Genomic DNA, 10,132 nt, shown 5'->3' with positions numbered 1-10,132 from the left:
TGGTTGGGCACCTCTAGCCTGGTTGGCTGTGTAGGGATTGGTTGGGCACCTCTAGCCTGGTTGGCTGTATAGGGGTTGATTGGGCACCTGGTCGGCTGTACAGGGGTTGGTTGGGCACCTGGTCAGCTGTATAGGGGTTGGTTGGGCACCGCTAGTCTGATCGGCTCTGTAGAGGTTGGTTGGGCACCTCTAGTCTGGTCGGCTCTGTAGGGGGTTGGTTGGGCACCTCTAGTCTGGTCGGCTCTGTAGGGGGTTGGTTGGGCACCTCTAGTCTGGTCGGCTCTGTAGGGGGGTTGGTTGGGCACCCGGTCGGCTCTGTAGGGGGTTGGTTGGACACCCGGTCGGCTCTGTAGGGGGTTGGTTGGACACCTGGTCGGCTGTATAGGGGTTGGTTGGACACCTGGTCGGCTCTGTAGGGGGTTGGTTGGGATCGCTAGCCTGGTCAGCTGTGTAAGGGGTTGGTTGGGCACCTGGTCAGCTGTATAGGGGTTGGTTGGGTACCTGATCGGCTCTGTAGGGAGTTGGTTGGGCACCTGGTCGGCTCTGTAGGGGGTTGGTTGGGCACTGCTAGCCTGGTCAGCTGTGTAGGGAGTTGGTTGGGCACCTGGTCGGCTCTGTACGGGGCTGGTTGGGCACCTGGTCGGCTCTGTAGGGAGCCGATTGGGCCCCTGGTCGGCTCTGTAGGGAGTCGATTAGGCACCTGGTCGGCTCTGTAGGGGCTGGTTGGGCACCTTGACGGCTCTGTAGGGGGTTGGTTGGGCGCCTGGTCGGCTCTGTAGGGGGTTGGTTGGGCACCGCTAGCCTGGTCAGCTCTGTACGGGGTTGGTTGGGCACCTTGTCGGCTCTGTAGGAAGTTGGTTGGGCACCTGGTCGGCTCTGTAGGGGGTTGATTGGGCACCTGGTCAGCTCTGTAGGGGGTTGGTTGGGCACCTGGTCGGCTCTGTAGGGGCTGGTTGGGCACCTTGTCGGCTCTGTAGGGGGTTGATTGGGCACCTGGTCAGCTGTGTAGGGAGTTGGTTGGGCACCTGGTCAGCTCTGTACGGGGTTGGTTGGGCACCTTGTCGGCTCTGTAGGGGGTTGGTTGGGCACCTTGTCGGCTCTGTAGGGGGTTGGTTGGGCACCCTGTCGGCTCTGTAGTGGGTTGGTTGGGCACCTTGTCGGCTCTGTAGGGGGTTGGTTGGGCACCTGGTCGGCTCTGTAGGGGGTTGGTTGGGCACCACTAGCCTGGTCAGCTCTGTAGGGGGCTGGTTGGGCACCTTGTCGGCTCTGTAGGGGGTTGGTTGGGCACCACTAGCCTGGTCGGCTCTGTAGGGGGCTGGTTGGGCACCTTGTCGGCTCTGTAGGGAGTTGATTGGGCACCTGGTCAGCTGTGTAGGGAGTTGGTTGGGCACCTGGTCAGCTCTGTACGGGGTTGGTTGGGCACCTTGTCGGCTCTGTAGGGGGTTGGTTGGGCACCTTGTCAACTCTGTAGGGGGTTGGTTGGGCACCTGGTCGGCTCTGTAGGGGGTTGGTTGGGCACCTGGTCGGCTCTGTAGGGGGTTGGTTGGGCACCTGGTCGGCTCTGTAGGGGGTTAGTTGGGCACCTGGTCGGCTCTGTAGGGGGTTGGTTGGGCACCTTGTCGGCTCTGTAGGGGGTTGGTTGGGCACCTGGTCGGCTCTGTAGGGGGTTGGTTGGGCACCTGGTCAGCTGTGTAGGGAGTTGGTTGGGCACCTGGTCAGCTCAGTACGGGGTTGGTTGGGCACCTTGTCGGCTCTGTAGGGCCTGGTTGGGCACCTGGTCAGCTGTGTAGGGAGTTGGTTGGGCACCTTGTCGGCTCTGTAGGGGTTTGGTTGGGCACCTTGTCGGCTCTGTAGGGGGTTGGTTGGGCACCTTGTCGGCTCTGTAGGGGGTTGGTTGGGCACCTGGTCGGCTCTGTAGGGGGTTGGTTGGGCACCTGGTCGGCTCTGTAGGGAGTTGGTTGGGCACCTGGTCAGCTCAGTACGGGGTTGGTTGGGCATCTTGTCGGCTCTGTAGGGGTTTGGTTGGGCACCTGGTCAGCTCAGTACGGGGTTGGTTGGGCACCTTGTCTGCTCTGTAGGTGGTTGGTTGGGCACCTTGTCTGCTCTGTAGGGGGTTGGTTGGGCACCTGGTCGGCTCTGTAGGGGGTTGGTTGGGCACCTGGTCGGCTCTGTAGGGGCTGGTTGGGCACCTGGTCGGCTCTGTAGGGGGTTGGTTGGGCACCTTGTCGGCTCTGTAGGGGGTTGGTTGGGCACCTGCTCAGCTCTGTAGGGGGTTGGTTGGGCACCTGGTCTGCTCTGTAGGAAGTTGGTTGGGCACCTGGTCGGCTCTGTAGGGGGTTGATTTGGCACCTTGTTAGCTCTGTAGGGGGTTGGTTGGGCACCTGGTCGGCTCTGTAGGGGGTTGGTTGGGCACCTGGTCAGCTCTGTAGGGGCTGGTTGGGGTGACCCCGATGACATTGTATCTATCAGCAGTGTCGGGCTTCTTCTCTTTGATACATATAACAACATTTTGCACTGCATTTCCTTCTGACCACCAGTTGGGGGCCTCAGAGTCACACTGACCCATAATGAGACCCTAAAGGCTACAAGAGGACGCCCCCTGCTGAGCGATCACCTCTAGTGGATGACTCAGGGATGACATTTGGGATGATGAGTCCTGTGGACCTTGATGACCCTCTTGTTGTAGTAGTGGGGGCCGCATTGTGCACAGGTGGAGGAGACGCTCAGGATCAGTCATTGAGCAGGGTCCACACCTGAATGTTCCTGGCAGCGCCCCCGGGAGGATGTGGAGGATGACACAAGGTTTGTCATAGTGACATCATCTATGACCAGAGATCACCCTCCAGGATTATTCACACCACCCCATTCATCCGCATGAGGCTTACAGAAATCCAGCATCTTGGCTCCAGCACAAGCCTATTCCTATCTATGTCACATCCATTACTGCTACAGATCTGCACTGTGTGAATATGCCCTTACTGCTCAAAGCATCCACTGGAGGGCACCAGAGGAGTGAATACAGGATACAGATGGCAGTGGGTGGTATATACAGGAGGTAAGTAGATGTTAAAGGATTACTCCAGAGGAAAACAAATCAGCTAATATCAGAAAGTTATACACATCCCCAGTACTTATCAGTTACTGCATTAAAGGGGGACTCCAGCTTAAAAATGTTTTCAAATCAACTGTAAATTTGTTATATTTAAAAAATCTCCAATCCATATGAGCTGCTGTATGTCCTGCAGGAAGTGGTGTTTTCTCTCCAGTCTGACACAGTGCTCTCTGCTGCCACCTCTGTCCATGTCAGGAACTGTCCAGACCTGTAACAAATTTCTTATAGAAAACCTCTCCTGCTCTGGACAGTTCCTGACATGGACAGAGGTGGCAGCAGAGAGCACTGTGTCAGACTGGAGAGAAAACACCACTTCCTGCAGGACATACAGCAGCTGATAAGACTGGAGATTTTTAAATAGAAATAATTAATGAAAATAACTTTCTAACACCAGTCAGTCTGAAAGTGTTTTTTTTTTTTTGTATGGAGTACCCCTTTAAGGGGAGAGGTATAGAGTAGAGATGAGCGAACCAGGTTCAGGTTCGAGTCGATCCAAAGCCGAATGATTAGCTGGGGCTGCTGAACTTGGATAAAGCTAAGGTTGTCTGGAAAACATGGATACAGCCAATGACTATATCCATAATTTCCACATAGCCTTAGGGCTTTATCCAACTTCAGCAGCCACCGCTAATCAAATGCCGAAAGTTCGGGTTCGGATCGACTCCAGCATGCTCCAGGTTCACTCATCTCTAGTATAGAGGCAATGGAGATAACTAGATGTCACAGGGCAGTATATAGAGAGGGTAGAGATAGATGTAATGGGGTAGTATATAGAGGCGGTGGAGGTAGATTGATATCACAAGGTGGTATATAGGGGTGGAGGTGGTAAGTAGATGTCACAGGGTGGTATATAGAGGCAGTAGTGATAAGCAGAAGTCAGGATGTGATACATAGCAGGGCGGAGGTAAGTTCCTGTTAGTAGGTAACAAGGAACACACTTTTACAGATAGCAGGTGGGTAAAGTCTTATAGTGACCCCTGGTGGCCACTTGGGTAAACTGCACCTGACTGCAGAGGCCGCTAATAGGGACAGGACAGAGTAATGTGATCGGGGACATCATCATCTGGGATAATCCTGTGCTGGGTTTGGATACCGCGTCATGGAGAGACGACCGCACAATGCACACTACTTAGAAAGGGAGCAAGACATTTAAAGGGACAGACCATGCAGGTGTAAGTACAGACAGAAGATTCCTCGTAAATTAATACAATAAACCTTTAATAGTTTCATACTGGTGTGAGGCGGAGGAGCTGAGCTTCCCCTGCCGCCAGCTGCACAATGTCCTGGAGCACTTGACCTTGGTTGCGCCCTCGTACGGTTGACAGCAGTAATTTGGCCGAGGCCGAGAAGTGAGGAAGATGCAGAGACACGTTGTGAGATTGATCAGAATGACTGATAGCGACTAAAAGTGTGGAACAACCCCAGGACAATAGAGCGCTATAGGAGGAGCCATTGGAGGTCAGCTGCAGCCATCCAGTGTAGAGGGCAGGGTTCTGGAAACGAATGAGAAGCAGAGAGCGGAGCCAGGAGGGGGGAGGAACAGACTGTGGAGAAAAAGAGCTCATCATACTGCCCCCTATGTACAGGAATATAACTACTATAATACTGCCTCCTATATACAGAGATATAACTACTACAATACTGCCTCCTATATACAGGGATATAACTACTACAATACTGCCTCCTATATACAGGAATATAACTACTACAATACTGCCTCCTATATACAGGAATATAACTACTACAATACTGCCTCCTATATACAGGGATATAACTACTATAATACTGCCCCCTATGTACAGGAATATAACTACTATAATACTGCTCTCTATATACAGGGATATAACTACTATAATACTGCCCCCTATGTACAGGAATATAACTACTACAATACTGCCTCCTATATACAGGAATATAACTACTATAATACTGCTCTCTATATACAGGGATATAACTACTATAATACTGCCCCCTATGTACAGGAATATAACTACTATAATACTGCCTCCTATATAGAAGAATATAACTACTATAATACTGCTCCTATATACAGGAATATAACTACTATAATACTGCTCCTATATACAGGGATATAACTACTATAATACTGCTCCTATATACAGGAATATAACTACTATTATACTACTTCTATATACAGGGATATAACTACTATAATACTGCCCCCTATATACAGGGATATAACTACTATAATACTGCTATATACAAGAATATAACTACTATATAACTGCCCCCTATATACAGGGATATAACTACTATAATACTGCTCCTATATACAGGGATATAACTACTATAATACTGCTCCAATATACAGGAATATAACTGCTATAATACTGCTTCTATATACAAGAATGTAACTACTATAATACTGCTCCTATATACAGGGATATAACTACTATAATACTGCCCCTATATACAGGGATATAACTACTATATACTGCTCCTATATACAGGAATATAACTACTATAATGCGGCTGTATTCCTGGTATGCAGCTATCTGCTCTTTGCTCTGCAGGATATGTGACCCCGGGGTGACGCACCTGGTTCAGGGACAGTATGATGGTACCAGGCAGGGTGAGAGCCAGGAATTGTCTCAGAGCGTTCGTGTCACCTGACTCCACCTGCAGAATATACCGTATTACACCATGAAGTGCACATACCCCCACATACACACGTCCTGGTATTGCCCCCTCACCTCCCAGGCCACGTCCTTTATTTCTGCCCCCACAGTGGCATTTTGCAGGTTCCAGTCAGGTAGAGGACAGGTGCGCAGAAGGTGGGACTTATTCCTGGGGGTCTCCACATCCTCACACAGCCAATCAGGAAGCAGGATCAGCCTAAGTACAGAGTCTGGTTATAGTGGTTGCTTGATCTTTGGATACATCATATTGTGATCAGGAGGTTGTCACCTTTCCTCCCCGCTGACTGTTTCTACTCCATCCTGAAGCATCTGAGACACCTGCAGAAAACGTAGACGCATCACTGCACAAGTATCCATCCTGCCCCAGTGAGATAGTGACATCATAATCAGAGGTGGTCAATAAAAGGGGGTGGGGCTGTGACATCACCAATATAATGTGATCAGACAGAAGATCCACACACCTTATACTACAGGAACAGCTACTCATCTATTACTGCTGACACCCAGCCTGTATACCTTGTGTATAGAGAGGTAGTCACAGCCCCGCCCCCTGTATATCATGTGTACAGACAGGTAGTCACAGCCCCGCCCCCTGTGTATAGAGAGGTAGCCACAGCCCCGCCCCCTGTATATTCTGTGTATAGAGAGGTAGTCACAGCTCCGCCCCCTGTATGACATCACTGATATATAATATAATGACATGTGATCAGACATTAGACCCACACACCGTTCTATGTAGTCACTGCCCCGCCCCCTTATCTCCCCTCTCACCATTTGCACAGTTGCTCTCTGTCCTCCCAACAGCAGGAACCCAGACGCTCCATCTTCCATCCAGCTCCGGGCCTCCTCCTGCACACAGTAGGTTGCGGTCAGTAAACATGAGGAGTCCCTGAGGTTGTGGATCATATGTTGTGTGTCAGGTGGGGGCAGTGGTGGGTGATGGCTGATAACAGAGAATAACAGCTGTCTTGCCAGGAAATGGCTACAGTTAAAGGGGTTATCCAGCGCTGGATGCTTAATTGCAAACCACACCTGAACTGGAGACAACAGTAGGGGGAAAAGAGGCCATGTTTTTGTAGCACTGGATAACCCCTTTAAGGCCGAGTTCACACTGCTTTGTTGCAATCCGTTTTTTTCATCCGACCACATTTTTGTATATGCTAAAAAAAAATGCATGGGATAGGGGAATTGGGAGGAGGAGGAGGGGGGGGGGGCGTAATTAGAAAAAGGTAATCCTCCAATAAGTGACATCATCCAAATCACATTGCAATACATGTGAGGCCATGCATCCTGTACTTATCAGCTGTTGTATGTCCTGCAGGAAGTGGTGTATTCTTTCCAGTCTGACAGTGCTCTCTGCTGCCACCTCTGTCCATGTCAGGAACTGTCCAGAGCAGCAGCAAATCCCCATAGAAAACTTCTCCTGTTCTGGACAGTTCCTGACATGGACAGAGGTGGCAGCAGAGAGCACTGTCAGACTGGAAAGAATACACCACTTCCTGCAGGACATACAGCAGCTGATAAGTACTGAAAGACTATAGAATAATCTAGGGTCCATTTACACAGAAAGATTATCTGCCAAAGATTTGAAGCCAAAGCCAGGAACAGACTATAAACAAAGATCAGGTCATAAAGGAAAGTCTGAGATTTCTCCTCTTTTGAAGTCCACTCCTGGCTTTGGCTTCAAATCTTTGTCAGATAATCTTTCTGTGTATATGGAGCCTAACATATTTAAATATACAACTTTCTGACACCTTCAGAGTACCTCTTTAATAAATCGTTCCACAACCTGTAGCTCTCTAACTCTCCTCATGATTTACAATATCCTTGGGGCTGTAGCAGCAGCTGTCTGGCATTGTGCAGCTATGTACACCCAGCTCCTGCTCTACATGTGACGCTCCCTGAGAAACGTGGAGTCTGCAGACTATTACCCCCCAGGTGCAGAACATTTATAGACATCTCCGGCAGGCTATGACATCACATGATTTGGTGAGGTCACGCGGCCAGTGACTCCTCATCACCTTCAGCCTCTGGAGCTGCCGCCCGTTATACTCCACCAGTATTGGGACCTCCAGGATGATGCGGACACCTGGGAATGAGAGGGGCAGAGAGGTGATCAGGACTCTGGGGGTCATCAGTGCGGTCATACACAACATGGCGTCCACTCACCGTATCGCTTTCCTTCGGCCACCAGAGCAGTCAGACCCGGGGTGTTCACCTCCTCCTGGGTGAAGATCAGACCCCCGCACCCAAGGGCCGATGCCTCCTGTATCCTGGGTGTCACATCTGTAAGAGGCAAGAGAGAGATGGGGCCCCAGGGCCACATGAACTCAGGGGCCCCAAAACCAAAGCACTGGCTGGCAGCCTGCTGGGAGTTGTAGTTTCACACAAGCCGCAGAAAGGTAAAACTCCGGCACCAGATGGCCATCATTGCACCTTCCCAGCCGCCATCTTGGAGGCCTCCCCCCATATCCCTATAACTCACCTGTCCGTCCCTCATGGCGGCAGATCACTCTGCGCTGATGCCACACATTGTGCGGAGGCGGCTCGTACGCCTGGACGAGAAGAAAGATGGCGAAAATGGTGACCCCCACGAACGAGGCCCAGAAGAGGATGAGCAGCCCCCGGCGCACACTCACCCAGAAGCCGGCGTTCTGCTGAGCCCCCTGTGACCCCAGGAGCGGCTGGGTCTCCATGTCTCCTGCAGCCTCTCCTCCTCAGGATCTTATACTCCGGTATTTGCTGACCAGAAAGTCACCGTCAGGTGTGAAGAGGAGTGCCACATTCTACACCCCCCGCCCGGAGACCACCAGACATGTGACCCGTACTGAGCAACAGGGACTACCAGAGATGGAGCAGGATACTGGGGGTCTGATCATATAATACAGGGAGGTCGCAATCCTGACAGCTAGGGGTTAAATGTGACAACAGGTGAAGGTGCAGTGATGACCACCTGGGCAGGGGTGGGGCGGCCATGATGGATTACACCTCCAGGAGAGGAGCCATCTCATCACAATGCACATGTAGGCCTGTAACCATGACAACCGGGCATTCTCTACAGATGGGGATTCTTTACTGTAAGAGCAGTGACCCCAGGGTTCACGAGGCGCCATTATAATATCACATGTTACAATTATTAGGTTTCAGGAGTGGAGTCAGGGAGGATTTCTCCCCAGTGTGGGGCAATTATAGACGGGATCTGACAGACCATGTGACTTTATAATGATATAACTGTGTCATCATGTGACCTCACAGGTGCCGACACTGGATCCCGGAATAGCAGTGACACCTAAGTAAATCATGATCACCCTCATCATCCTCGCCCTGATGGAATCTTTAATTAAAGGGTAACAGCAAAACCACCAGAATAGCACCACGGTGTAGCAGTGTGGAGTTGGTTGGATGACAGGATTATGGTGTAGTAGTGTGGAGTCGGTGTGACAGGGTTATGGTATAGCAGTGTGGAGTTGGTGGGATGACAAGATTATGGTATAGCAGTGTGGAGTCGGTGTGACAGGATTGTGGTATAGCAGTGTGGAGTCGATGTGACAGGGTTATGGTATAGCAGTGTGTAGTCGGTGTGACAGGATTGTGGTATAGCAGTGTGGAGTCGGTGTGACAGGATTGTGGTATAGCAGTGTGGAGTCGGAGTGACAGGGTTATGGTATAGCAGTGTGGAGTTGGTGGGATGACAGGATTATGGTATAGCAGTGTGGAGTCAGAGTGACAGGATTATGATATAGCAGTGTGTAGTCGGTGTGACAGGATTGTGGTATAGCAGTGTGGAGTTGGTGTGACAGGATTGTGGTATAGCAGTGTGGAGTTGGTGTGACAGGATTGTGGTATAGCAGTGTGGAGTCGGTGTGATAGGGTTATGGTGTAGCAGTGTGGAGTCAGTATGACAGGGTTATGGTGTAGCAGTGTGGAGTCAGTATGACAGGACTATGATATAGCAGTGTGGAGTTGCTTGGATGACAGGTCTATGGTATAGTAGTGTGGAGTCGGTGGGATGACAGGATTGTGGTATAGCAGTGTGGAGTCAGTATGACAGGATTATGGTATAGCAGTGTGGAGTCAGTGTGACAGGCTTATGGTATAGTAGTGTGGAGTCAGTATGACAGGATTATGGTATAGCAGTGTGGAGTCGATGTGACAGGTTTATGGTATAGCAGTGTGGAGTCAGTATGACAGGATTATGGTATAGCAGTGTGGAGTCAGTATGACAGGATTATGGTATAGCAGTGTGGAGTCAGTATGACAGGATTATGGTATAGCAGTGTGGAGTCAGTATGACAGGATTATGGTATAGCAGTGTGGAGTCAGTATGACAGGATTATGGTATAGCAGTGTGGAGTCGGTG

The 10,132-nt window shown here is 50.7% G+C and overlaps 1 protein-coding gene across 1 annotated transcript; it reads right to left on the bottom strand.

Moving 5' to 3' along the window:
* Positions 1-4,309: 4,309 nt before the first annotated feature.
* LOC138766612 (uncharacterized) lies at positions 4,310-8,468 on the bottom strand. The gene is made up of 8 exons (XM_069944201.1): positions 8,258-8,468; positions 7,942-8,058; positions 7,794-7,861; positions 6,544-6,621; positions 6,041-6,090; positions 5,827-5,968; positions 5,672-5,752; positions 4,310-4,656 (listed from the first exon to the last, which is right to left on the bottom strand). The coding sequence occupies exons 1-8, from the start codon at positions 8,466-8,468 to the stop codon at positions 4,339-4,341; spliced, it is 1,065 nt and encodes a 354-aa protein (XP_069800302.1). The 3' UTR covers positions 4,310-4,338.
* Between the last annotated feature and the right edge of the window lie 1,664 nt (positions 8,469-10,132).

Source organism: Dendropsophus ebraccatus, chromosome 10, assembly GCF_027789765.1.
Source record: "Dendropsophus ebraccatus isolate aDenEbr1 chromosome 10, aDenEbr1.pat, whole genome shotgun sequence".
NCBI lineage: Eukaryota > Metazoa > Chordata > Amphibia > Anura > Hylidae > Dendropsophus > Dendropsophus ebraccatus.
This window is presented reverse-complemented; position numbering and strand designations above follow the sequence as displayed.